This window comes from Penicillium pulvis, assembly GCF_028828015.1.
Source record: "Penicillium pulvis strain IBT 33274 chromosome Unknown contig_3_segment0_segment0, whole genome shotgun sequence".
Taxonomy (NCBI): Eukaryota; Fungi; Ascomycota; class Eurotiomycetes; order Eurotiales; family Aspergillaceae; genus Penicillium; species Penicillium pulvis.
Genome location: NW_026643077.1, coordinates 567,720 through 595,458, shown reverse-complemented (window position 1 = coordinate 595,458; position 27,739 = coordinate 567,720). Strand labels below are relative to the sequence as shown.

Sequence of the window (27,739 nt, the reverse complement as noted above, 5' to 3'; positions counted from 1 at the left end):
CGAAACCCATCATGTGATATGTGATTCAATAAACTTGAAAACAAGCGTGTGATATCTTTCGCATGAAGGATGATCGGCAAGGCGTCCAATGGCGCCACATGGCTTCCGCCCGGCGCTGTACACGAACTCTCCCGAGAAACGCGCGGCCACAATATCCGCATTGGCTGGTGATCTTTCATCTTTCATACATTTAGTGAATGTACTGGGATAGGGCTAGTCTTGTCCCTGGTGTTGTGTGACCAGGTACCGTGGAGAAGCTGATATTCCAGGCGCTCTATTCTTGGATGATGACGTGAGGTCGTTACCTGATAGATATGACAGTCATTGGTCTAATCGATTTTCCTTGTAAGGACTAGGCCTTGAGGCTCCACCACATCGAGACTGGAGAAGGGTCTGTATCGGGCGTTTCGTTTATATGACCTGGTTCGGCCTCGCGCCGATCCACCCGAGACCCGTGGACAGCTGTGGGTCGGTAGATAACGTTATAAGAATGAAGATTTGCGGCGCACAGCCTGAGCGAGCCAGTGGGCGGTGGTCTGCCCAAAAATTTAAACAAGATTTCTTTTTAGATTGGTACGGATTAGAAGAATTCCCGATGCTGGCGCTTCTCGAGGTGCCTGCATAGACCATTGTCACACCACCAGCCCTTTTTCTCCAACCTTCACCCCTACTGAGGATCTCCCATGCAAGTGCTATACTGGAGTCAAGCTCGTTAATTCGTATTGACATAATTTATTTGTGTAAACCCCGTTGGGTAAAAATATTAACATGGTTAAATATGTAACACAATACACAGATTGTGGTTTTCATGCCATCGTGGCAGGTGAAGGATTATTGATAAATCCATTATATACACAACGTAATTCGGATCATCGAACAGGAAAACGAGAGCCCCGTATAGGAGAAAGAATTGGTATGAGAAACGATAAAAACAAAAGCAAGGCTCTCATCGGCTTTTCTATCGTAACTCCATAAAATGAGCATGAAAAACGTAAGCATAAGCATAAAATCGACATAAACATCAAATCGGATTCATCATAGTCACATTCGGCACGGCAGGCTCCAGAACTGTCGTAGAAGGATTAGGTGTAGTCTTCGTAACCGGAACAGGAGAAACAGTAGTCGGAATACTCGCATCCAAATGCGAGAGACTGCGACTACTTCGACTCCGCGACATGTCGCCACGCGAAACACTGCTAGCAGCCGTACTGCTACCAGCTTTACCTCCACGCTTCACCATCTTGCCGAGCACACCGACAATCTCAGCGGCATCTTCGAAGCTCTCGTCATCCATGCCTTCTTGCGCGTTATACACGTCTGCGATTGCGCGTTTGGCGAGCCGGCGACAGGCGATTGGATCTTGGAGACAGTCGTATAAGTATGCGGCGTATTCCAGCTTGACGGATAGACGGAGAGGATGTGAGCCTGGGAGGAGTTTATCGGCTAGTAGTGCGGCGTGGGTGAAGCATGCTGTCGCGGTGGCGGTGTAGTCCAGTGGAGGCAGGAGGAATGAAGAGACGGGTTGGACTGGTTGGACTGGTTGGACTGGTTGAACTGGTTCCAGGCCTGGTGGGTGTCGTGTTTTGTTTTGGGACTCGTAAGCGCGGAGAGCTGTTAAGGCGTCTGGCCCATATATAGAGTCATGTTTAAGGTTGGGCGGGGGTTGGGAATCTGGTGGTTGGATCACAGGTCTGTTGTGGAATAGGACGACAATGTGATAGAATGAGGCGCGCAATTTGTAGGATAGCACTTTTAGTTCAACATATGGCGATACCATTGGGAGGATGTACCCTTCTAGTATGAACAAACCCTCGCGGGATAACCAGATGATATGGTGGTAAAGCTGGAGAGATTTCGTTTCACGGGTCGTATCTAGTCGGCGTAGTCGTCTAGCGCGAAGGAGCTTCTTTGAGAGCATGACTGATGTCCCGAGAATCTTGTATAGCATTGCGGACAGCAGTGGGTTTTCGAGCGCCATTGCGGCCGCAAAATTGCCCAGGGCTTTCTGATCCACTTCTGAGGAGGCCATCCATAAAGCCAATGAGGCGGAGGCGACAACCTCCTGATCGATATAGTCAGCCATTTGTGCAGGCATGCTTTGAATTGGATGCATAGCTCGAAGTCAAGGGTTTGACGGAGATCGTCAATTGGGAAAGAGCCCGAAGGACGAAAAGAAACAAGCTTACCTACTTCGCTACTGCGCAAACGAAGCTTCAAACGAACCTCAAACGCAGCGCGCACAGCATGCTCCAGCCACGCGCGTATAGCGAAGACGCTAGCCAATTGCGCCGAACGGAGCTCGGCAAACCCGATAGACCTGTGTGATGCGCCCAACCAATTCCACCACTTAAGTATACTCCGAACGAAGCCGGTCGATCTGTAAGGTTCAGATCCACGGATCCAAAAACCTAGAGTAACACAATCGAACCACCAATGGATCCTCCCAGCTCCAAGACAACCGCAAATCTCCCAGTGTAACAATGCCCAATATTATCAAATGCAGTCTGTGTCGTCTCACAGCGCCGATCGGCTTCTCTTCTCGGGTAAGGGACGGGTTCGAAAGTAGTGCAGGACCGCTAGCAACGCAAGGAACAGTTGAAGAAAAAGGAAAATTGATATAGAGAGAAAGTCTGACGCATCGTGTGGCAAGGGGGATTGAGTTGTTGAAATTGGCGATTCTTGACAGCGCACAACCTCCGTGCGGGGAAAGTTGGAGCGCGGAAGTGGAATTGGTCTTCAACGGGAAGGGAGGAAAAGATTTGAAGCAAGGGCCGAGCCTCTTGATATGACGCACGGGAAATGATAAAAAGACAGTAATGGGGCGAGTAATGATGTACGGAGCACATCATTCGTATTGATTACTAGTTCTGTTTTGCCAGGGAAATCATCTCAAATCATATTTGGCTTCATGGACCCAATCGCTATACGGCTTCTGTTATGAGCCATTGGGCCGAGTACTTGATACGAACTGTGAAGCGATCTACCGGAGGCAAATGCCCAATTGGCAATGCAAGTGGCGAGAATCCCAGCCTCCGCAGACTAATTTCTTAGGATGCGCTGTCTTGCATGCACGGACTAGGTGGAAAGCAAGTCCGCCCCGGGAGGAAATTGAGGCGCGCTACGTGGCAGCGGCTAGGGTTGTGCAGCCTCCGTCCAATTGGACCGTTCGCTTTGGATTAAATTAATCCCAAAGTCCGCCTGCGTCGGGTTTTCAGGTACAAGTAACTTTTTGCCAACGTGGCATGATTTGGCAGTACCCGTGGTGGGGGTATTCAGTACTTGTACCCGCCCTACGCAGATTGACGTGGTCGAGATCACAATCACCGCTCTGTGATGGGAGGATTGTGACAGGTCAAAGAGATTGACTGGTCGATTTATGCAGGCTATTCGTTGGACAGGGTTCAAGGGATGTAATACAATCGAGATGTCTAGGTTTGGGTTTTTGGGCGCAGGATAACGCGGGTACCGATACTTGGTGGAGAGGTACACCGCTAGAATGATGTCGGGCTGTAAATTGAATAATACATGTAATGCCTATTCTACACTGTATTCTAAAAATAAGAAAAATAAGAACACCGTGAATGCATGGATCTCCAATCCACTATGCAATCAATGCAAGACCCTAGGGGGCGCCATAATAATCATGATTCCAGCTGATCATTCAAATCATCCACATCAAAAAACCCGGTAAATGCACGCGTGAGGAACGCGCCCCAGGCCTTGTTCACCTTTTTGGTGATGCCAACCTCATTTGTCGCCTCGCCTTGCTCTGCGATGCGTACTGCCAGCTGGAGAAAGCTCCGCACCGTCAAGTCTTTCATCTGGTAGACATCATCTCTAGTATTGTACTCAACTTCATAGTCGAGGTGGGCGTCTTTGTCGCCGGATGCATACTGTGCATTAGAATGAGTGATGTTGGCAAAGTATTGAGTGTAACTCAACCAAGTAAGGGGCTGATTAGAGTAGGCAGGTCCCGGTGGGCTAGTGCGAGATGGTGCATCAGGGACCTTGAAGTCCGGCTTCTTCTTCTTCTTGTGTTTCTTCTTTTTGAGGAGCTCTGGTGTATCTTCCTCGGTATTAGAACCTGCCAATGCTGCGGAGTCGATGAAATCGCGCTCAAATGTATTATCCAGGCCGGTGATGTTGTACTCGATCACACGAAGCGTAGGGAAGTAATTTGGCACCACACTGGGCGAAACTAGTGACACACTGTATCGCTCAGCCCACGGGCCTTCAATCTTCTTGAAGAATTTTTGTCGCTTTTTCTCCTTCTTCTTGTCTTTCTTCTCCTTCTCGTCCTTGTTTTTCTTGTTCTTTTTCCCTTTTTTCTGGGTATCAACGGATGACGAATCGTAATCGTCAAATACTCCGGGTGGAGGGGATGGTAAATCCGCCCAGTCCGTTCGTAGTGAGCTGAGGTAGTCTGTCTTAGACTGAATTCCTACCCGTTCGCTGGTAGTCTTATGCGTCAAGAAGTCGAAGTCAATATCATGGCTATCCTGTAGCATGAAATGGTCGACATTCATATGTCCATAAGCGGTTCCCACAATAACGTCACGGAAGCGGTTCACCCAAAGGGTATACTTCTGCCAGCAAGTCTCGTCCCAGCTAGTCTTCTGACTCGAGTGCGCGGGGGCGACATGGCCCATTAGAATAGCTTTCATGTTGCGGGAGCGCAAGAGTTCTAACTGGACCCGCAACCACTCCATATGTTCATATCCAGGCTCTGACTTGTCGGCGCATCCATCCACCGCACTGTTTGAGTCGAAGAAGTACATGGTATTCAAACTGATCACGGACAATTTGCCAGGGATGACCTCGGATGTGAACCATCCACCCTCGACAAAGCTATGGCGCTGATCCTCCGGGATGAAGTGGCGCCAGAGCTCTGCATACCGCCTGGTCCATTTGTTCGGTCCATCCATGAAGATGTTGTGCGGCGCGATGTCGTTGTTGCCGAAAGTGGGCACAACAGGGACATTCACGGCTGGGACGCCGCTCATGCCGACATCATTCTTCCGGACGCCAAAAAGGTCCACCCATTTTTCGGCCATGAAGTTATTGAATTCCAAAATCTCCTTTTCGGTTCGAGGGATGCGCTCGTCATTGTCGTGACGAGCCGAGTCGCCCGTCCAAATCACAAAATCGATATCATCCTTCAGGTTCTGTTCGATCCAGCGGAAGGTTTCATCCACCAGCGACAAAGGCGAGTCACAATCTAAGCCCTCGGCTCCAAAGTATCCTGCATCACCCTTGCCGTGGTGACAGCTCCCGTCATCGCTCGCGCTGCGGTATCGGTAGTATCGGTCGGGGTGGAAGTCTAGTAGTTTTCGCAATCAGTATTGTAATAATGGGCTTCCAAGCAGTAGTCCTAAGGTCATTCACGTACCAGTGATGTGTAAGAAGCGGCCGTGCAAGCCAGGCGCGGATGCGCCCGTCAGTGGCAACTGCGTCGCATCAAGGAATTCTTCAGCATGAGAATCGCCAAGCGGCTGCTGGTCTAACGGGACAGCCCCGATGACGCCTGCGAACAGACTCAGCAGGACGAATGACCGCATGTTGATGCAGACCGTTCCACTTGCATCGATTGCAGGATAATTTTCTTGCGTGAGATCTTTTCCGAGATCTTATCGCTATCGCGGCAAAACACGTCACTCCGGAACTAGCCTAGTCCGTTCAGCCCTGTCAACTGACCGCAGAGAACAGGGATTTTGGAAGGAGAAAGTTGGCTCTTTTGAAGATAATTCAAAGCAGAGGCATATGGTTCAGATTTTCAAGCCCAATTCACTAAGTATACTTACCTTGGGTTGCCCTTGGGTTGGTTGTTATGTGGGGGGATCGACGTCCCTCACGTCCTCCAATTATCACTCTGACTGACGGCACGTGTTGAGGACCTTGTAGAACTAGTGACAATGAAGTTAGATGAGAAAATTGCTCTCGTGCTCAATAACTGATATTGGCCTAGTCTATTTCTATTTCTCTGGAAGCCCTACTTAGCTCCAGCTCAGGAGTAAACGATTGTGCGGTGACTCTTTTTGTGTTACACGAAAATAAGGTTAAGCCCTTGCACGCATGCAACTCGGGCAGAAAAGTTTAAGGTTGCGGTATAAAAACATGGTCTCGATTTGCAAATCTTGGATCAGCGTCGAGGGGCAAAAAGTATTTAGTTTCAGTTGATGCGGTTTGTCATTCAAATGGTAGTAGATTGGGACAATTGTAAATTTATTAAAAACATTTCAATGATATATATCCTCCACACCTACGAAATACACCCACACGTGCATATCCGAGGTGTCACAAGTACCAACAGCTGCTCCCGTTCAACGCCAACCTTGGAAGGTTTGTGCGACTGTTGGGCTACACACATGGCATATGCCAGTGATCTCAAACTTAAGCATCAGTTTCAATCTTCTCAGTAACGGTGCCATCTTGCTGCACAACAACCTTATCCAGGCTCTGTGAAGCCTTGACCGGATTAGGCTGCTGGTAGACCCACTCAAGCTCCTCGAGAGTACGGCCTTGCGATTCGACGCTATTTTCCAATTGTCAGCAAGAAGACTTTCGAGTCTGCAACCAGATAAGAATTATAGGTTCCCATACCAGAAGAAATACCAACACACAACCTCAATCAGGTCCCATCCGACGAAAATCCAGAAATAGTTCGTGGAGATATTACCCAGTCCGATAGGTGAAGCAAATTGACTGATGAAACTGATTGAGCTGACCATGAAGCCAGACAGAGCCAGACCTTTGGCACGAGTAGTGGTCTCTAGTGCCTCGGCTGGGACCACTCCCTGCAGTGGGGTGTAGGTAAAAGAGAAGACAACGTTGAACAAATAATAGAATGCCAAAGCAGCTTGGCCTTTGGTATGGCTAATACTTCCCGTGCTTGCGATGGGCAGAGAGATGGCAGCGTTAATCGCCATAGTAATAGCACAAGCTAGATATTAGTCAGTAAATGTTGGGTCTCAAGATATGAATCTTGGTTCTATACTTGCCTAAAGTACCCCAGATGAGGACTGGGCGACGCGGCATGCGATCAGTCAGGCAGACTGCAGTTCCAGCAGCAACAGCAGAGATAATTTGATTGATTAGATTGAGGAGCAGCTGCATTGAGCTCGACGTATATCCCAAAACGTTGAAGATGGTTGAGTTGAAATAGCCTAGACCGTTGCCCGACCACTGTGAGGGATATAATTAGCATTTTGAGCTATAATTAACCTCTCTGGGAGCTAGTCACCTGACCAAACACTGAGATCATCATGACTAAGCAATTTATCAATTAATTATCATTTTCCAGCTTGTTTTGAATGAATTTCGATGGTGTGGAGTGGAGGAGGAGAGGGGCGAGAATGGAGGCAGAATGAGTGAAGAAAAGCGGAGTTGTGCGGTGAAGGGTAGTTTAATGCTTTAAAGGAATCATTCCCCATTGATTACGTACCTTGAATAAATCTCCAGCGTCCGCTGTGAGTTGTCATAAACGGGCGATCTATAAAACGTGAAGCATATTGTTAGTACGTGGCTTTTTCTGCAAAAGGACGACCAGTAAGAAACACGACACTTACAATCCCACCATCTCTTGTCGATACCATCAATTCTGATACCTTCCTTCATCTCCTCAATCTCCAGACGAACAAGGCGCGCGTTAGGATCTCCATTGCCGTGGTATTTAGTAAGAAAGGCGGCGGCCTCTTCCTCCCTCCCTTGGGCGATGAGCCATCGGGGCGACTCGGGGATGAACCACACGCAAAAGATAACGCAGACACACGCAAAGCACTGGCAGATGAAAGGAATGCGCCACTGGTAGTTGGAGTTGATTTGGTTCGTGCCATAGGTGATAGCCGCAGCGGGAATGGATCCACCAAACCACCCACAGTTGTAAAATCCTATTCCCTTTAGATGAAGGCCACAGGAATGGTGGACTTGATGGGGAGAAGCTTACCGACAGCACGACCACGCCAATGCGGTGGCGCAATCTCAACGGCGTATGCAGGGGCAGACACCACCATGATCTGAATACCAACTCCAAGGATGAAACGACCAACCACAAATTGAGCCAAGGTCATGCCGGATGCGATGATAACTGAGCCGATGATAATCACCCAAGCCCCGACGAACATGCACTTGCGACGACCAAGTTTGTCAGAGATCACCGCACTGATCGGGGTGGCGACCATAGATCCACTACGATTTATACTATAAGCTGGAATTGCCATATCTGGGCACCGGAATTCGAAGACTCACACTGTGTATAGCGAGGTGACCACAGAGACCTTTTCACCAGTCAATCCGGTTTTGAACACCTCCTGGTAGTGGCTCATAGCTAGGACCGATCCCATCAAGGATCCTATCAGATAGTTCTGTCAACATCGCTCTGGGTTGATTTCGAATCGACTTCGAGTGCTGAGATCGTCAATTACATACCGTCATATCCGTTGGCGCAGGCACAGAGGAAGGCTACAAAGATACAGACTATGATATCTGTTAGAAGACGAAAAAGGGCAACGAGAGACTGTCAAAGGTCGGCCAGACTTACAGTACAAATGGATGGACGTTTTACTCCATCGCTCAATTTTAGTCTCATTGATAGCAGCAAAAAGCTCGGCCTGTGACAAAATCAGCCAAGTCAATCAAGTAGGATCCCATCTCAATACTTACGTTGCGGACCTCGGTGGTCTTAGCACCACTACGCTTGGCAGTCTCGCCATATCCTGCAATAACATGCGGAGTATCTTCGACCACACTGGAGATACCGTGTACCTCTTCCTGCTTGGAGTCCGACATATCGAGAAAGCCTATAAACGAGCCTGAGAATTGAGACTGTCCAGCTGGACCGAAGAATCTCAGATTTTTGCGTGGCACAAGGATACCTCAAGGTGGGACAGCTTGAGATTCTTATAACACGCGACCTGGGGCGTCAGCTCGAACCGCCCTCGAATTTAATTTCATGTGCAGCGCTAACCGCATCTGCAATTCCCCAGAGGCTGATTACCGTGTGACCCCAGACTCGTGGACCCTAGGAGCAAATGCAGGACGCCAACCGGTGGCGTGCACGAACAGCTCCGTATCCCGATAGGAATCGGCGGATTCCCCAGTGAGCCCATACTCATTAGAGCTAAACGATGTGTTTGCCGGGATCCGAAAAGATTCAGGACTTGGTATCTGGAACATCGGCCCTGCATCCCGCTGCTATTAGGACCAGAAACTGGTGCTATATTTGCAGTCCGGACCTGATTCATCTCCGGGTTCTCCGGATGCTTATTGGATAATACTGTTTGAAGTGTGTCATTGGCTAATCTAATTTTCGGGATGATCACTTATAACTTAGAGATTAATGCACTAATGCGGGTTAGGTCCTGCAATAAATGAGTTCTGCATCATCAACATGCAAGGCCTTTTCACGGCCTGCTTCAATCACTTCAGGTCTTCTGTATTTTCCATTGAGTATTTTAAGGATCCTACTGTAGATCTTGATCGACTTGATCAATCTGTAAATTTAGCTCCGTCAATTCGGAGTCCCTTGCGCTGAGGAAAACGCCAATAAATTTGGCCCTTTGTTAGCGCGGAGCATTCCTCCGTGTTGAATCCTCCACGGGCGATTTCCCCACAATGTGCTAGCCTTCTCCAGACTTTCGACTGAGCTTAAAGCATAATCTGTAGCAGTTTACTTCTTTTGATATCGGCCCGACCTCACAGGATTCGAGACACTGCCCTCGGGTTTGCCACATGGCTCTTCCGACCGAGCGTTTGCACTGCCCAGTGGATGATTATGTTGCCACAATTCGATGGCCGAAGTTTCATTACGGGTTCAAAGATGGATTAGCACGAGATGTGATAGGATCCGGAATATCGACTGCTGCAGGGGGCTGCAAATTTGGCTGGATGGCTTCTCCGAGGAATGCCAAAATACAACCCCGACCGATGCCCATTCTTGTAAGCGAGTGGTGCTCTTGGCAGATTCTTTCATTCCTATCAATGGGTAGGAATAGCGCCACTGCCAAGATACCTCGGCATAGGTGCTTCGAGTCACTGGATTGGCCCTTTCCTTGGGCTGCTCTCGCTTTTGGTGAGCTGCAGCTTGGGCTGATTGCTCACCGAGTTTTCGCTTACTGTATTTGCTCTCTTTATAGAATCATCTTACACCTAGGACTTGTTTTATGGCCCCCGAATAATGATCGTGGTCGATCAATGAATATTTCGGTTGCGTTACAGATCTATGGTAGTTGGGTTTCGAAGTGTTTATCTAAATTTGGATTAGTTCAGAGGATTTATCCAACTGCCAATCAGCCAAGTTCAAAGTCCCTTATGACCGAAGCTAGTCACCATCTAACATGATATGTGCATTTCCTGTGGCCAGGGGCTGGAAGCAGTGAATATCGTGTTATATACTCGTGCTGTTCGCATGCGATCTTCAGTCTCCTGTCCTGATCAACCTCCTTGAGCACCTGGTCTAGGAGCAATATTAATATACATGGTCCTTAATCGAATCTAGCTATTACTTCAATTTTCATAGAATTTAATCTACTCTCAATATTCAAATTGCTTTTGCTTACATATCTCGTTTCCTTGTCTGCGTATTCTTCTCCTCATTATGACTTTGAAAGCATGCTCACGATGGAATACAAATCTGTCACAGGACTGCTGAGTGGGCAGGTGTCATATAGGATTTGCATCCCGAAACCCCTCCACCCTCGGAACAGAGATCAATCATAAGGATGAATGAGTCAAACCTATCAGGGATTTTGAGATCCTCGTTTTTCGGCCCCACCCTACTCCTTAGACTCAACGTAAATAGCAGCAGACTGAAAACTCAATAACGGAGGTTTGCGACAGTTTCTAGGCCCATGATCTGCGATATGAAGGCATTGTGAGTACGGGGACTTCAAATATATTATTATCGCAAAGCGTGCCTCTAATCTCGAGTCAAGTCTGAAGCACATCAATGCTCAAAAAAACAAACCAGAATGATATGTATGGAGCTGATATAGATATCATGCTATCTGTAAAGCGTCCTATGTGTAAGCTATAAGCCTGAAGTAAAGACAAGGCAGAAACGGCTCTAGTATATCCAGAATAGAGCCGAGGGTCTTCCCCCACATTTTCCCCTTCATTACCCCGCAAGACACGCAATCTGCGCACGGGACTAGCCGAGTCTTATTTAGCGTTATATAAATCGGGCCGTTTTATTAGAGCAAAAAACCGGTATATTTACCCCTGAAGCGCTTTTGACTTAGCGCCTTCCACTTCAAAGATCCCCACCGGCTCCACATAGCAATCACTGACTGTTGCTTGATGAGGGGGCAGTTACACGTCAACGGCTTGAGTAGCTTGATGAATCAAACGTGGGGGAATGGTGTTTTCTCGCCAATCAGGTAGCTGCTGTAAATTACTATTCAGAACTCCCGAGGCGGCTCCTGCCCAGGTGAAAATCAATGTGGACAGTTCGGATGCCGCTCGAGGTTTCAAACTATTTGAATAAGACGCTCCTTCGTGGATTTTTCACTTTAGACCTATCACCCGGAAAGCTGCGATTCTAGATATTGAAGCCAGTTCCCAGTTCGCCAATATATATATGGCCAGCATGTTGAAGCTTATCTTCTTCGCAGCGTTGAGCGCAGCCACCATAACAATTGTCGATCCTAGTGACTACGCAGATCTTTCAGCAGATGCGGCAGACAACGCCCTTACGGCAAATTGGGACTATCAACCACTGTCATACCAGGCCTATGCGATCACCGGGCCCAGTTCCTACAGTGGCGAAGAAAAGGATATTTCTCACAAGACACTCTCCGTTTCAACCAATGACACTAGCGTGGTGGTCATTACTGAAGATTCACAAGTGAACATTTCGGACTCCACTATTATCAAGCACGGTTATTCGACCGATTTGTACCAGTCCAGTTTCTACGGGCTAAATGCGGCAATTAATGTGGCCAATGCCTCGGTCGCCTATCTAGACAACATCAATGTTACTGTTCATAATGGAGCGGCCAATGTATACGTCTATGGCAACAATTCATACGCCTATGTTTCGGACACCACTTTGTACAGCTCGGGTCCTGTCTCTCATGGGCTCTATGCCGCTGGCTATGGAACGGTTATTGGCAAAAATCTTCAGCATTACTCGGGAGCATACCGATCGTCATCTTTTGCAGGTGACAGTCCTAAAGGATATGTCTATGTCTATGACTCTGTCGCCCATACTGCCGGAATCGGTAGTGCTATTTTTTACGGGCAAGGGACGGTTTATGCCGAGAATATCATTGGGCATGCCCAAAAAGCTCCCATTGCATTTTTGGATGGCGCCCAAATAGACATTCACGATTCAGACTTGACTGCCGGTTTGCTTGCAGGTGCCGTTATATTTTCTTCGGGAGACCGTGAGTCAGGGTCTAGCATCGCCTTCACGGGGTCCCGGCTTACTGTTCTGCCGGAGAATGGAGCCGGGTTGTGGTTTGGAAATGTTATTGCCAGCGCGAGCCTCGTGCGTTCCCACATCAACACCACGTCCGGGATTCTGGTTGCTGCCAACTACTCGCAAGTGACACAAGACTTCACATACTTTGCGGACTCCACTGCCCCTGCTGAGGCCACTGTTAGTGTCTCGGAATGCGATCTGACGGGAGATCTTGTCGCCTATAATGGAAGTTCAATTAGTTGGACCCTGGGCAATTACTCCTCATGGACGGGCTCGGCATACTCTGGATATGAGAAAGCGTACTTTTCTGTATCCCTTGATGCTACCTCTACTTGGACTCTAACTCGGGACACCGTGTTGACAAATTTCACCGATACTGATACGACTTTCTCCAACATCCATAGCAAAGGCTTCAACCTTTATTATGATTCAAGTGCTAAAGGAAGTCAGTGGTTGAAGGGATCCACTAAGAAGATGAATGGTGGAGGCTTCCTTAAGCCAGCGACCAAAAAGCAATTGCAGCACCCCTCTTAATTACTCCCTGGGTCGATGATGAATCTCAATTAGATTATCAGTACAATTCATTCGATTTCATTAGGAGAAGTGGAAATTCATTCCAGTGCTGAAGACCATGTTTATTCAACAATTCGGCCAACTCATTATGAAACCTTAAATTCACCCTCTTTGTTCTAATATGAATCAGTGATTGTATTGAATTATATGCAATGCTCACAACAAACATGCAAATTGGCAACACGGTAATTTGGGGAGCTGAGAATTATACCTGTGTCATAACAATTGTACCCTGATTTTAATAATTGTACCCCATTTTTAATAATTGTACCCCATTTTTAATAATTGCACCCTTCAATATGCTCCCAATATATGGCCAACCATATTTGGGTTTTGGCTCTCCGACAGACGTCTACTAATGATACACTCCTACATTCTCTTATGTCTCTACCTTTTTACTAATTTATCTATTTTAACACCTATCTTTATACCCATCTTTATACCCATCTTTATACCTATCTTTATACCCATCTTTATATCTACCTTTATACCCATCATTATACCTACCTTTAATACTATCCTTATGCGTAATATAGTAGGGGGGGGGAGGGGGAATTCTGGTGTATGGTTACTAAGCAGAAAGTAGAGTATATAAGCCCATACGCGTAGAGATAAGTAACTTTGACCATTTTTCCTTCTATAAGACACCTCTAGGTCTCATTTCGTATGTCTAACTACCCCTTGAGGACGAACTAAGATCGTGGCGCCTACTTTATCTATAGGTGCCCATGCTAATAAGCGTTGACCTCTTCACTATATACACCAATTTTAATATATTTCAAAGGGCATAGTTTATCTATAAGTACATACTCTCTATAACACCCTTTAGGTAGGCGGAAAGCGTATAGTATTAGACAGCGTCCCCATTACTGAATTTACCTTTCTCTAGTAAGCCATTTAATCCACATTTAACGTTCAAAGCCCCCCTATAGTACACTATACCTAAGGAAGGCTAGCCAAAGGTTCGTAGTAGGCATATAGAATATCATAAGATGCTTTATAGGTAGAATTTAAAGGAGAAAATAGGTTAATCACTAATAAAAGCTTTAGATTACCATATCAGAGAGAGTATCTCAAAATAGCGTCAAAATCAGAGTCAAGAATAGTATTAAAATAGAATAAATTAGTAAAAAGGTAGAGACGTAAGAGAATGTAGGAGTGTATCATTAGTAGACGTCTGTCGGAGAGCCAAAACCCAAATATGGTTGGCCATATATTGGGAGCATATTGGGAGGGTGCAATTATTAAAAATGGGGTACAATTATTAAAATCAGGGTACAATTATCACTCTCAGAACTTTAAATCTGAGAGAGCTTGTCAGATGCAAGTACTACATCCCGAAATATTGATGAGAAAGCAGCACGGCAAGCCGTGTGGTGGCGTGCCAGGCGTACCGCGTTCGGCAAAAGTCGATGATTCATATCTTTTAACTTCCCGGAATTCTGAACGCTTGTTAGCTCTTTATTTTGACGACCTTGAGCAACTTATTTTCGCTAAAGGTACCCCACCTTGGAACTACTATAAGTATTTTCATTGGATGTGCCTCAAAGATGACGGGGGTCACTGGAGAATTGTCTTCGACGGAGATGATTGAGGCAGCGAGTTCCGGAAGTCCAACCCAGTGGTTACGAACTACAAATCGGATATTGGTGGCGGTCGGATTAGCATTAAGCACCAGTTCCCTCATGATGCGGATTTATACCAAAATTCGAATCATGAACAGTTTCTGGTGAGACGACAGTGAGTAATCTCTTTTTCCCAAGGCACATCTGCCTTACTAGATCGCGGACTAATTTTTGGGGCAATAGCATTCATAATAATGGCCTGGGTAAGCTTGATTGTGGGAGCAGCAATGAACAAAACCGACATGTCTGTTTGGATAATATAGATGATTTCCGTTGGAACTCAAGCAACGATTCTATGTACGTGTCGCCTCCCTTATTTTGAGATGTCGGGAACAAAGAGCCAGGCTGATTGACATCCTTTTTTAAGATGGATATTCACGAGCCGGATTTGGTCTTCACATCGAGGAATTGGCTCCCTCAACTATAGTTATATGTGAAAAGGTAGGGATTTTGTATATTTCTCATAGCCTCTCAGAAACTAAAAGCTAATAATTGGAGTTGATGACCCACATAGGTCGTCTTTGCTGCAGCCACCATATATATCAGCTGTCTTGCATTTGCCAAGCTTGCCTTGCTCATGCTATACTACAGGTTACTAGGCGCCTTTCAATCCTGGCAATACACTATCTATCTTATTGCCTTCATCATCGCTGGCTATAGCGCAGCACTGACCTTGGCACTTATCTTTGCTTGCAACCCCGTCCAGAAAGGCTGGGACGCTTCAATTACACAAGGCTCCTGCATCAACAGACCAGCCGTCTATCTTGCAACAGCTATCACGAACACAGTCAGCGACTTAATATTAATATTGATTCCCGTCCGGGTGGTATGGAGACTGCATCTGCCCATAATTCCGAAGCTTGGTGTGATTGTTATATTCGGCATTGGATGTTTGTGAGAAACCCTCATCTCTCTGTCTCAGCACGCTACGAAGCTCATGTTCACAGTCTAAACACCTGACTGTCAATCATGATTGCTAATAACCATCATACAGGACCACCATAACCAGCATAGTCCGTCTGGCAACCTTATGGCCTCTTGTGACATCAATGGATGTGTCGTATAAGATTTCTCTCGCCAGCGTGTTCATGTAATCCCTGATTCCTACCTTCTTGCTTTTATGATATCAGAAAACTGACGAGAGATAAATGTTCGCAGCGTTATCGAGGCAAATTTCATTATATTATGTGGGTCTCTTCCCTATCTCCGTCAATTCATTCGCCATTACGCTCCTACATGGTTCGCTCGCCGGGCAGATACTGGGCACTTTAGTTCCTCCTCCCATTCTACGCCATCGAGGAAAGTACGACAACCCCGAATTAATCGGCTTCAAGAAGACCTTGAGATGTCTGAAGCTCAAAGCGTGCATGCACAAGACAATACATAACGCTCGTTGAGACATATAAAAGTCGACAGGCATCATAAATCATATACATAGAAGCTTTCTATTGATTACCACTAAATAAGTTGAACATCATCACCAGCCGCACTTACGGTAGCGCAGTATTCAGGATTCATAGGCTAATATTATTGCGTACATACCCATGTACCTACTTGCTCATGTTGCCCTGTAGACTACGGTTATTAAGCCACTCATTGACCTACTTTTTCTTACTTACATAATGGCTATGATAAAACATTATCTCATATCATTGTGTATTAAGAGGGATGTTTTGTCGAAGTGAACGCCCGGTACCTTTATACTCGGGCTCACGTACCCCTGCTGGAGTGTGTCCGCTTCTACACTTTCGATCCGGCTACGGCAAAGTAGAACACTCTTTCATTGCCGCAAATGTCGACCTTTAGACGCCATAGAAGCACGTGCGGCGCCCCTTAAATCGATGCGACGTGCTTTGAATCGAGTCGCCGAGAAGTGAGTCTCAAGTAAAACTTGGACTGAAGAAGCTGCATCCCGGAAATGATTTTGCAGCAGTCTTTTTAGTTCATCACTACATTAAAACAACTCAGAAATAGCGAACTACTCTTGAAGTACCCGTCTATGAGGCTTAGGAGTGCAAGTTAAAGGAACAGCAAAATTGCGGAGGCACATATAGGACGACATGCTTGACATCTGACTTATCGACAGAGAAACATAAAACATCATGAAGCTTTCAGATATTCATTATGATAAAAAGATTCCCTGGCCTCAAGCTAGATCCGTTGTTGAGCCTTTCTAGTTTGAGCAGTATCAGAAAACATGGCAAGGAAGACAATTAGGTCTCAGTTATAGAGGATTGACCAAACACGAACAATCCCCAACTTTTGCAATGTCTTGCATCATCGTCATCACATTTTCGCTCTATTTCGGAGGGAAATAGGTCTTATCTCCTGGTTGGCCTTCCATCTCATTAATAGGAGTGCTAACCAACTCCACAGGTGGATTATGCGAGGGCATTTCAAAGACTCGGAGTGCGGAATCTGCCGACTTCTCAGCAGGGTGAGCAGTGGATGTGGACGAAGGCCCGAATGTCGTTATCGTTTCTGGAACAGAGGCCTGGCGCCCATAGGGGCCTTGGAGCGAAGGATCGGATTGTGAATTGGCGGCGGCGGCAAGTTTGCGATTGCGTCGTCGGAGGATAAAGAAAATGGCAGCGATGACCAGGATGCCGACGAGGACCCCGATGACGATACCTGCGATTGCACCACCAGATATTGTTGAGCTCGAAGAGGTGCTATCCGTAGTGGCTGCGCTACTCGTTGTTGTGGGTGAAGCCGAGAAAGTTGATGATGTTGAGGCTGCTGACGAAGTCCCGGTCGTTGAAGTCACAGAGGAGGCAGAGGTTGACGTGGCCGTCTCAGTTGTGGTGATGACCGAAACACTTGCCGCTTTATTGCTAGTAGAGACATCGATGCTCCCAAAATCGTGACTGGCGCTTTTCTTCCAAAAAGCACATGAATACCCTCCACTGGTTTCACAGTTTTCATCGTAGTATATCGAAACACACTCGTTACTACCCTCAGGGTCCCAGCTGAAGAGCTTGTTCTTCGCTAACTGGATTTTGGTGCAGTTCCTTGACCCGGTTTCTTCGAGGATGGTTGTGTCGCTTGTGGAGTTGGTGTAACGAAAGGTCCAACCGTGCGCAAGGGGGGCAAGGAACAGCGTATATAATAGTGATTTCATTGTAAAAGCTCGTATAAATCGATACTTTTTTCAATCTGTGGTGACCTGGACTAAACAGAAAAGTAGGTAGATCTAGGTTATTTAGACTTGGAAAGGGAAAATCCCTTCAATATATCCCCCACTTCTACAGAGTAGGATTGCAAAACCAAATTTTAAACTCGTATCCGGCCGACGCTCGCATCTCCTCTAGGCCAATATGGGCATGAGCCAAGATGACTATGGTGCTTTCGAGTATGGCCGAATGTAGATCACTACTATAGCAGGCAGGGATTGACTGGCTCGGGGATCATGCGGGACAGATTCATGGAGCACTCTATACTGTATCTCATAGAAAGAGGGCAATACCTTGGCTGTTTTATGGCTATGCTTTCGCTACTACTTAAAATTTAGAGAAACATTAGCAGTTTGCCTGCAAAATGTGAAAAGAAAAGTGGCAAGGAGAATAAAATCATATCGTGACTTCTCTTGGCATTCATTGAACATCCAGGACACTCAAGGCTCGGCAGGGTCCAAGATCAATTTTTACGAAGTTTAATTGGTACACATTGCCCGAACACGAGGACCTAATTCCCAAAGCGACAAGCGAGCATTTTTCTTCTTGGCGCAATACCTGTCAAAATCCGTGAAGCTTTCCTCCGGGGCTGTAAATGAAGGTTTTGTTTTGTCAACACCTGAAAAATCTGGCAGCTGTTGTGTGGCATACACTGCATGAAGCCGAATGCGGTTAGCGGGTGTCGAATTATCAGTCTCTACAACACAACCCCTGACTTGTTGCAAAGTAGCGTGAAATCTAGATCCCTGGCAGTGTGAAATTATTGCACATATGATGCACATAACATGTCATTTTGAATTTGAAGATCAAGTGAACACTAGACACACTGGGCAATGTGGATAAAGATATCCAATCTCTGATTGAATCGCTGTCTGGTCGATAACATATTAGACATGTGGATCTTGGATTTATCGCAGCCTGAACGATTGCCAGAGGTTCGATAGAACGGCTAGCTTTGATTGGCTAGCGCCAATCCCAGTTTTCTGTTTCTGTTAAGGCTGATTAAAAAAGGGGTCCAGGAGTCAATTGCTACTGCTTTCCCAAACTGTCAAGCTCGCGAGCTTATCTGCTGAGATCGCCATCCGCTTAGTGAAGCCTGCTGATCACAACCATTTAACGCAGTATGGCCGCCAGAGTTTCTCGAAGCCTGTCACAGGTCAATCGCCGTGTTTTTGCTGCGCTGTCATTCCGCGCGATACCTCGCATTGCGAATGCCACTGCTCGCGCTGGCTTATTGGCACATCGCAATACCAGGAGCCTGGCCCCTTGGACCTGCCGCGTAACACAGGCCAATGTCGCGCGATATTCCCATACAGATTCTGCCTCATCAAGCCACCCATACGCTTCCATTCCGGACGCGACCGCTTACAAGGGGTCGAGTATCACGGAGAAACATTGGATGAGCAAGGACATGGCAGTTGGTACGGTCTTACTTGTTATTGCCTCTCACTTCGCTAATGAAATCAGTGGACGCTTTAATTGAACCGAAAGCTATCTTGCAATTCTTCCAATTCACGACATCTGGTGTTCTACCTAACGGGAAGAAGACCGATTTAGCTTTACTCACTGAAGATGAAGTCCCTCTGCTCGTGGCCCCGAGTTCAGAGTGGGCGCCTGCGCCGTTCAACAAGGACAGCCTTTCAACTATGCAGAAAGCAATAGAGCGGATCACGAATCAAGAGAACTTGAGTGGGGTGTGCAAGATTGGGCACAATATTCACTTCCTCAAAAGTCGCCTCTGGGGAGGCCTTCCCCCTGTGCCCGCCTCGCGCTGGCGAGAAAAGGATCTCAACAACCCGGACCATTTCGCCATCGCCCATGAATACCTGACCTCCGTCATTGCCGTCTTTGAGTACTTGAATATCCCCCAGATCCGAACTAACATGTGCGATACCTTCAACAAAATATCTGGTGATTTCGGAGAATTACAGGACGCCTTGAATGCACGGCGCAAGGTCCAAGGCAGCCTAGCTAAAGAGAAGATTGACCTTACGGCTCTCTGGGAACAATTCATTCGCGCACAGTATGAAGTCATGACCAGCACCGCACACTCCTGGGTCCTGGCCCGTGTTGCCGAATTACGTGAACAGACAATGGGCAGTTTCAATGCGATCTGGGCTGACAATCCAGAAGGCCCAGAAATGCAAATTTTCTCGAAGCGATGGTTCGACCTCATTAGTGTCACCTCGATGGCAGACTTTAACATATGGATACATATGGACGGTTACAGGGGCTACCATCCGCCCTCTGAGATTGTCGCTGGGCTTCACAATCCCGACCTAAAAGACCAAGACAAGAACTACGGGTTCTCCAAGCTTCTATCTGAGCGACTCGAACAATGTATCATTGCTCAGAACGAGGCTGCGAAGGTTCAGGGTCCAAGCGCGACGCAGAGTGACGCAGCCCGCCTCGAGCGTCTTTCTCTTAGTACAGTAGTGCAGGATGAACTGCGTGAAAAGATACGCGGCCGAGTACCATCGCCAAAGCCAGCTGTACAGCCCTGGATCCAGCAACTCCTTCGGGTGCAGGAGATGATGCAGCAGGGGCAGGAGAGTGACTATGGCTTCGGATTAGCGATCTACCGCGCAGCGCACAAATTATCCGATGAACAGTGGGAAAGCGTACAGCGGGAGGTGGAAGCTCACTTAATGTCATGGAGTGATGACATCCAGCGTGCTGACGAGCTCAGACCACTATTTAAACTGCATTGGTTCGACTGCAAGGAACTAGGCTTTGACGCAACCAAGCCTGTATCAGCAGCAAGAAGGTTCGACGATCCTGCCCTTTCCATCCCGAGAATCGCATGAGCAAGGTACTAATGCTGTTCATAGTCATTTCCAACAGATCCGGTCCTCGGACGAGTGGAGCCATAAAATAGCACCATCTCTTTTCCTTCTCATCGATCACTTCAATGTAGCCTCATATGTCGACCATGAATATCGCGCCTCTTTCACGAAAGACAAAGGCTTCCTCAAAGGTGACTTTCAAGGTCATGTACTTGCTGTCGACGCCGACTTCGATGACAGTGCCACTAAAAATGAGAGCGCAGACGGCATGGCCAATGAAGGCCCCCAGGAAGATGGCCCTGAGTACCCGGGTCAGATGCGCATCCTGGGGAACCTAGTCTGGAGCGAGCTCTATCCTATGATGATGCTGCAGTCTGTGAGACTTCTGAATTTCTGGCTGCAGGCACGGGAGCATCCGTGGAAGGCATATACGGGGCCCACAGTGCCGAGTCAAATTGAGCAATGGGAGGAGCGGAATGCCATCAAGGCATATATGATGGATGGCTTTATGGAGTTTTTAAAGCAGAAAGACCCCACCTTAGCAGAAAAGGTAAAGGAGTATAGGAAGGATGGGGTCCTTTAGTTTATGAAAACCGTTTTCATTGTGTATGATAGATCAATCGCCCCTGCTGCCCCCAATCAGAGGTGTCGTGGAAGATTTACAATGGTGGGAAGCAACTGCGATATGCGGAAGAAAAAAGCTTAGTCTACCAATTCCTCCGTCACCTTGGCCTGTTTCTTGCGTTTGCGTGGGCCTTTCTTGGAATTGTAGGCACCTAGCACTGTCATACAATCTATGTAAAAGTGCTGATATCATTACAAGTACGTGTGGTATCTAATCTTCATATATGATGTGATCAGGGCTTGAACGTGCCTCTCTTAACTTCAGAAATGACAGGCGATAGCGGTCGGCACTGTATCTCGCATTTGGACAGCTCAATCAACCCTTGTGTTCCACCTGTGGACGCTTCATGCGCTGTCGTTGTCAGCCTGACAGAAGAGCTGCTAAAGAATAACTGCTGAATAAAAGTGCCATTCAGCTGTTTGAATTTATAATTCACTTAACGGCTATCGGTCTCACTTTCAACTGCGGCAGAATATAGCAACCTCCAATTGATTGAACTCGTACATGTACCGCTTTATCTAACCTGCTGATCAGTCATAGCTTCCATGGCAAATTCGCTATTCTATGAAAGAGGCAGAGCGTTCCCTTCTTCAATGTTATTGAAGTATATTTATTTTACTTTTTTGTTGATCTTTGTTCATTTAGACGTAGTCTACAAGCATGTTACCTGACCGGGGACCGGGGAGAATAGTTTCTTTCGGCTGAAGACAAAAGCTACATGTGGTGACCCTGGGAAAGACAAATAATGACGTCAAACTTGAAAAGGGGGTCAGGCGGCGCTTATTGAGACCCATCTCGGGTAGTACGGAGCTCGAACAATGAATGATCTTCAAGGTTGATACAAGGTTTCGAGCCACCGGCCCGTCGACATTCTTTGTTGAGACGACATTCAAGGAAGTCCGGGTCATTCCAACCAATGGGAAGGGGCACTATTATGCAGATCGAAATTTCTTTGGGGATTCTCAGAGCTGTGACTGTGGAACCCGAAGCCGGAAACGTGGCTCAATAAGTAATCTTTCTCCGCTCAATGAGAAACACCTTGGCGTTCCATCGAGTCAGATCGCTGGGTTTGTCCCTATTTAGAGTATAAATAATGAGGTGGTCTCTTTCCGTTGTGATAAGTTAACGCCACGTCAAAGCAATTGAAGTCCTCTATCTTCCACGATGAAGTCTTTCCAGCTCGTTCTTCTTCTTGCTTTTTCTGCTGTGACATTGGCTGCACCTTCAGCAGCTCCTAGCAACTGCGCCTGGAACAAGGAACCGATTGTCCCCGGCTCTGAATGCAGTGATTGGTGGGACCAGAAGTAGTCTATCTATGCACGTTGACTTTGAATGTTCTTCGCAAATTGACTATGCAAGTACTTAAGTCCTTCTATCCAAGGTCATGCGAAAGTCTAACACGCAATAGTTCTCTTTTGACGATCATTCTACAGTTCTTGCCTTTGTTTCGTGACTTTTTGCGGATATTTATCTCAGGACCTTTTGTCATTTAAGTGACCCCGGTAGTACATTCTACAGCTATGGAATCACATGATCTATGTCTCTGTTTTGAGGTTTTACGTTTATCCATGAGTTGGAGCTCCAATCATATATGAATATTCGATATATCTTCCAATTCTTGCTATGTAGCGGATAATGTGAGCGATCAAGGCTTAGGTAACAAAGCGAGTCTTTGAGGTATTCAGATGCCACCTCATAACACTGTGAGGTCTGTGGGCTTACAGGTCTTCAACAAGCTATCCAAGTCCTCTTGCAGACGCTGCACATACTTTTCAAGCGCTTTGGTGGGCTTTGAGGATCTATGTGAGGTCTTTTTGCTACCCAATCTTCCACTCATTTGACACATTTCCTTTCTAGATGCCAGAAGTACGTGGGTAAAGGGGTCCCGAAGTCAATCTATAATCAGAGACTGAACAGGTCTTACGGTCATGCGGTTTGGACCTTCAAGTCCTCCCACGGCTCGATTTGTCGTAGTTGGATGCCGGTTTGATCCTCAAAGTCATATATATTCAATGTATTCAACTACCTGCGATTATGTGCATTTGTCACGATATAATGACCATGTATGTCAGGTTTATTTCCCAGTTATCACTACGGGTTTCCAGACTTATGACCCTTCTCGATAGCCACACGCTCCTGCTGTGACGAATTGAAAGAGCCAGATTCCTCAAGCTGGAGCTCCGGAGACTCTTCATCCCGTCGCCAAAAGTCCTTTTGGCCCCGAGCAGCACGCTTAACCCAGGGCGGCAAGATACCACCGGGCAGTTTCCAAGACCAGGGGTCCGACTCATCCTTATTCGGAGGAACGATTCGACCTCCGCTGACCTTTTCGAGAGACCATGCAATACCGTTGAGAAGAATGTAGCTGAGAATGCCCGCAATGAGTCCGTACGCGATGCTGTAAGTAAAAGGCATGATTGCGATCGTCAAAAAGGCCGGGATCGCGTCGCCGTAGTATCGCCAGTTGATATCGGCGGCAGATTTGGCCATGAGCGCACCCACAATCACGAGTGTGCAGCCGGTCGCCCATGCAGGTATGGAAGCGAAGATTGGAGCGAAGAAGACAGAGATGAAGAATGCAAAGCCCGTCATGCAGGACGTTAGGCCAGTTTTTCCGCCTTCCGAAATTCCAGCGCCGGATTCAACAAACGCTGTTACTGGGGGACTACCCAGGAGAGATCCGATTGAGATGGAGATTGCGTCGACCATCTGGATAATTTGTTAGTTTCTTGTGAGATTCAATCAAAGCTCGAGTGAAACTTACGTAGGCGACCGCACTGCCTTCGAAGTCCTGGGTTTGTTCATCGATGGCACCTGCGAACCGAGCCATAGAGTACATGGTTCCAGTCGTGTCCAGAATATCAACATATAAGAATGTGATAAACGCAAGACCAAATTGTGACCCGTGGCCAGAGATATTCCACTCCTGGGCAGCCAGAGTATGCTTGATAGGGTGGAACGTCACGACTTGCTTAAAGAAATCGAACATGCTCGTTCCCAAGTCAGTGTACGGAAAGTATGTGACAGGAGTCGTTCGGGGCCATGAAATGATCGAGACCAACAGAATACCGATGATAACAGCACCCTTGACTCGGTACATCATCAAAAGCGCTGTCAGAAATCCACCACAGAAGATACCAACCCACATCGTTGGACTTCGCATTTTTGCACTGCTTAAGCACAATCCGTTGTCATCAAGATATTGCGGCGCATTCGTGCAGCCGGCCAGTTCGATGGGGGTATCAACTCCGCCTTGCACTAAGCCAATACCGGCACTGTATGTCAGACCAATGAGAGCAAGATATAATCCGATGCCCACGCCCGTGGCAAGCTTGATCGAAGCAGGAAGCGCCCGAGCCAACCACTGTCGCATACCGATCAGCGTTAAGCCGAGGAAGACCCAGCCCTCGACGAACACAGCTGTCAAAGCCACGCTGTACGGAATCAACCCGGATCCGTATGGGCCGACAACAGTGTATGCGAAATAAGCATTCAGGCCCATTCCCGGTGCCAGTGCGATTGGAAGGTTCGCAAAGAGACCCATAGAGAAAGTGGAGAGAGCCGCAATTGCCGCTGTCGCCGTAACCATGTCACGCTTCACTTCTTGGACGCAGAGAAGATATTCGGAATTTGTGGAGCAGTCCTCTGCGGAGCAAACACATGTTCCACCGGTGCTGGATGTGATATTGGCGTTGACAGAGATGATATACGCCATCGCGAAGAAAGTTGCTAGGCCCGCGCGCATTTCCGTGAAGAAGAAGCTACCCTTTCGTTCCCTGGGCTATGAATGATGCACGTTAGGATCATAACGGAGTCCTTTATGTTCCCCGTGTCTGTTACTCACATGCCCGGAGTTTTCCAGTCGAAACCATCTCCCCACGGGGCTGCGCGCAACCCGTAGGTTGGTGTCGTGGATCCAGCTGCTGTAACCCATGTTGAGAAGCTGAAAGCTGCCTCTATAGGGAACACGGAGTATAGAACCCGGCACGGTCTTTTAGACACGCTTTTTGATGGGTTCTTTGATATATGAAACTGGAAGAGTCAGTCCGCCGAAAGAAATAAAAAGTATTCAATCCTTCCGCCAACCAAACTCCTCTGATAAGACTTGACAGAAAAAAACTTCATTGGCAAACCATGGCGACTATCTCCGCCTCCAAGACCCTTGGCGGGCTTGGCGGGTTGTGTGTGCAACCGGGAAGATAATACTTCTTTGCCGACTGCCATGGTCTCTTGCTTGGCAAGGCAAGTATGCTGTGGGTCCAGCATTGAATTTTTTGACAGCTTAAGCTCTAGCACTGAAAGTTCATTCTCGCTCAATCCTCAATGCCAAATGAAATTTAATGACAAATGAATGAGTCTTGACAAATTGATAACGCACTCGAATTTCTCGGCGGTGCTGACTCGCCAAGATCATGAGTCGTCTTGGCTCATCTCGTGATTATGATTTTACAGGGTCCAACTGATATGGCCGGGGTTCGGAAGAAGCCGACTGGACCAGACTTGATTGGCCGCTTTGGACCTTCCGATCTTGGCTGTGCCGATTGTTGTGCTTTGTAACCGGTCATGTGATTCGATATGTTAATAACGTAATTCCCTAGCGAGCGGGACACCCGGGCGAGCGGGACACCCCAACCAAAACGCGTTAATTAATTAGTCCGTTCTTCTTCAACCAGCCACCATGCCACCAATTCGCTCTCAAAATCGTCAAAATTTGACAGAACAAGAAGGACGTATCTTGCTTGCTATACAAGCTATCAAAAAGCAAGGAAAATTGTCAATTCGCAAGGCAGCAGATATATACAATATACCACGTTCAACGCTCCATGCGCGTCTCCATGGACGTGAAAATCGCGTCGATTTACGCGCAAATTGCTTCAAATTGACCACAATCGAGGAGGATTCGTTAGTGAAATGGATAATCTCTATAGATATACGTGGAGCGGCGCCTCGACCTAAGCATATGCGTGAAATGGCCAATCTTTTACTCGCAATACGTGGAACGACCCCGATTCAGACCGTTGGTAAAAACTGGGTTCCACGACTCGTGGAACGACACCTAGGAATTAATTCACGATTCTCGAGACGTTATAATTACGAACGCGCTAAGTGCGAGGATCCAAAAATCATTTAAGAATGGTTTAATCTAGTTTAGAAGACAATATCCAAGAACGGGATCCACGAAGATGATATATACAACTTTAATAAGATAGGCTTCGCGATAGGCTTAACTACGACTATAAAGGTTATAACGAGAGCGGATATAGGTGGTCGGCGCTACCTACTTTTGCAACCTAGAAATCGTGAGTAGGTTACCGCGATCAAGTCCACTAGCGCGTCTAGATTTAGTCTTCCTCTAATAGTGATCTTTAAGGGCAAAGTCTTCGTCATAAGCTAGGCTAATCTAATTCTAGATACTTAGTTTCTTTAAAAAAGTAAGAATAGATGGACCTTAGACGAAATTGGCATTAAATAGCTTTAAAAAGTCTTTCTTCTATTAACTTTCTTAAGAATAAAAGGGAAATTTCGACTTCTCGTCCTTAACGGTTATAGAAGCCATTTAACTCTAAAATTTAACGAAATTTGCTTATAAAACGACGTAATTCTAATTTATATACCGCCACACTCTTTATATCTTTTATAACCTCTTAATATAGGTTATTTTACCATATTAAAACGCGCGTATAGGGAAAAGGTTAAAGATCTAATACGAGCTCGACAAAATCATATTAATAAGCTTAACTTTCTTAATATCTTTCTAAGCGCTTAAATCGAAGCTTTTAAACCAGAGACGATCAGAAATAGCTTCGCGGTAACTAGATTAGTTCTATATAATCTAAATTATATGATTTCGAAGCTAAATATTCGACTTTCTACACCTACACCCCCCCCTTTAAGAGGCAGTCAAAGTAGCGCGTGGGAGCCAAAGACACCATCAAATTACGCGCAGCTTCAAAAGTAAGCTTCTTCTATCAAAAAGCTCTTAAAACAACGCTCTAGAAGTCCACTAAGCCTAGTGAATTCTACAATAGATCAGGTACTTAAAGCGTGTTAAATTACTATGCAAAATACCGCTTTTCTTACACGAGAAAATGAGGTTTTACGTGCTGCGAATACAAGAATCAAGCAGAAACAAGCAAGATCCAAGCGTCAGATAGCTCGTACAGAGGCTATATCTGCGTTAGAGCTTCGAGAGCTAGCTCGGCGTGCTTCAGAAGCTCCAGAAGCACTAATTCAACCTCCATCAACCGGTCAATCTCAAGCACAAGAACCACGCCAGCGAGCTCCACCAAAGTGTTCGAATTGTGGAATTCGGGGGCATAAGATCACACATTGTTCAAATTTAGTTAAATAGCTTGTATATGAAATATTACGTTGTTCTGGTTAATATACGTGGATTTGAATTACCATAATTTGATGGGGTGTCCCGCTCGCCCGGGTGTCCCGCTCGCTAGGGAATTACGTTATGCATTAGATTCAAGCTTACATAACTCGTGCCACGGAAACACTCAAACGAGTGTAACCCAATACAGCTAAGAGCT

General features: G+C 46.7%; 7 protein-coding genes across 7 annotated transcripts; 2 read left to right on the top strand and 5 right to left on the bottom strand.

The window, feature by feature from the left end:
- Positions 1–1,021: 1,021 nt before the first annotated feature.
- On the bottom strand, positions 1,022–2,083 carry erg27 (the record flags this gene model as incomplete). The annotated part of the gene is made up of 1 exon (XM_057065918.1): positions 1,022–2,083. The coding sequence occupies one exon, from the start codon at positions 2,081–2,083 to the stop codon at positions 1,022–1,024; it is 1,062 nt and encodes a 353-aa protein (XP_056921387.1).
- Positions 2,084–3,641: 1,558 nt separating this feature from the next.
- On the bottom strand, positions 3,642–5,587 carry N7503_006370 (endopolyphosphatase; the record flags this gene model as incomplete). The annotated part of the gene is made up of 2 exons (XM_057065917.1): positions 5,390–5,587; positions 3,642–5,320 (listed from the first exon to the last, which is right to left on the bottom strand). The coding sequence occupies exons 1-2, from the start codon at positions 5,556–5,558 to the stop codon at positions 3,642–3,644; spliced, it is 1,848 nt and encodes a 615-aa protein (XP_056921386.1). The 5' UTR covers positions 5,559–5,587.
- Positions 5,588–6,390: 803 nt separating this feature from the next.
- N7503_006369 (uncharacterized protein) lies at positions 6,391–8,784 on the bottom strand (the record flags this gene model as incomplete). The annotated part of the gene is made up of 10 exons (XM_057065916.1): positions 6,391–6,532; positions 6,601–6,940; positions 7,008–7,182; positions 7,442–7,464; positions 7,566–7,886; positions 7,943–8,184; positions 8,245–8,347; positions 8,425–8,472; positions 8,537–8,606; positions 8,659–8,784. The coding sequence occupies 10 exons, from the start codon at positions 8,782–8,784 to the stop codon at positions 6,391–6,393; spliced, it is 1,590 nt and encodes a 529-aa protein (XP_056921385.1).
- A 2,797-nt stretch (positions 8,785–11,581) lies between these two features.
- On the top strand, positions 11,582–12,952 carry N7503_006368 (uncharacterized protein; the record flags this gene model as incomplete). Its single annotated transcript, XM_057065915.1, has 1 exon — positions 11,582–12,952. The coding sequence occupies one exon, from the start codon at positions 11,582–11,584 to the stop codon at positions 12,950–12,952; it is 1,371 nt and encodes a 456-aa protein (XP_056921384.1).
- Positions 12,953–16,915: 3,963 nt separating this feature from the next.
- Positions 16,916–17,737, bottom strand: N7503_006367 (EGFR-like transmembrane domain-containing protein; the record flags this gene model as incomplete). Its single annotated transcript, XM_057065914.1, has 1 exon — positions 16,916–17,737. One exon carries the CDS (start codon positions 17,735–17,737, stop codon positions 16,916–16,918), a length of 822 nt encoding a protein of 273 aa, XP_056921383.1.
- A 1,175-nt stretch (positions 17,738–18,912) lies between these two features.
- Positions 18,913–21,158, top strand: N7503_006366 (uncharacterized protein; the record flags this gene model as incomplete). The annotated part of the gene is made up of 3 exons (XM_057065913.1): positions 18,913–19,210; positions 19,257–20,556; positions 20,621–21,158. The coding sequence occupies 3 exons, from the start codon at positions 18,913–18,915 to the stop codon at positions 21,156–21,158; spliced, it is 2,136 nt and encodes a 711-aa protein (XP_056921382.1).
- A 2,133-nt stretch (positions 21,159–23,291) lies between these two features.
- Positions 23,292–25,134, bottom strand: N7503_006365 (NCS2 family permease; the record flags this gene model as incomplete). Its single annotated transcript, XM_057065912.1, has 3 exons — positions 23,292–23,909; positions 23,965–24,981; positions 25,045–25,134. The coding sequence occupies 3 exons, from the start codon at positions 25,132–25,134 to the stop codon at positions 23,292–23,294; spliced, it is 1,725 nt and encodes a 574-aa protein (XP_056921381.1).
- Positions 25,135–27,739: the final 2,605 nt, after the last annotated feature.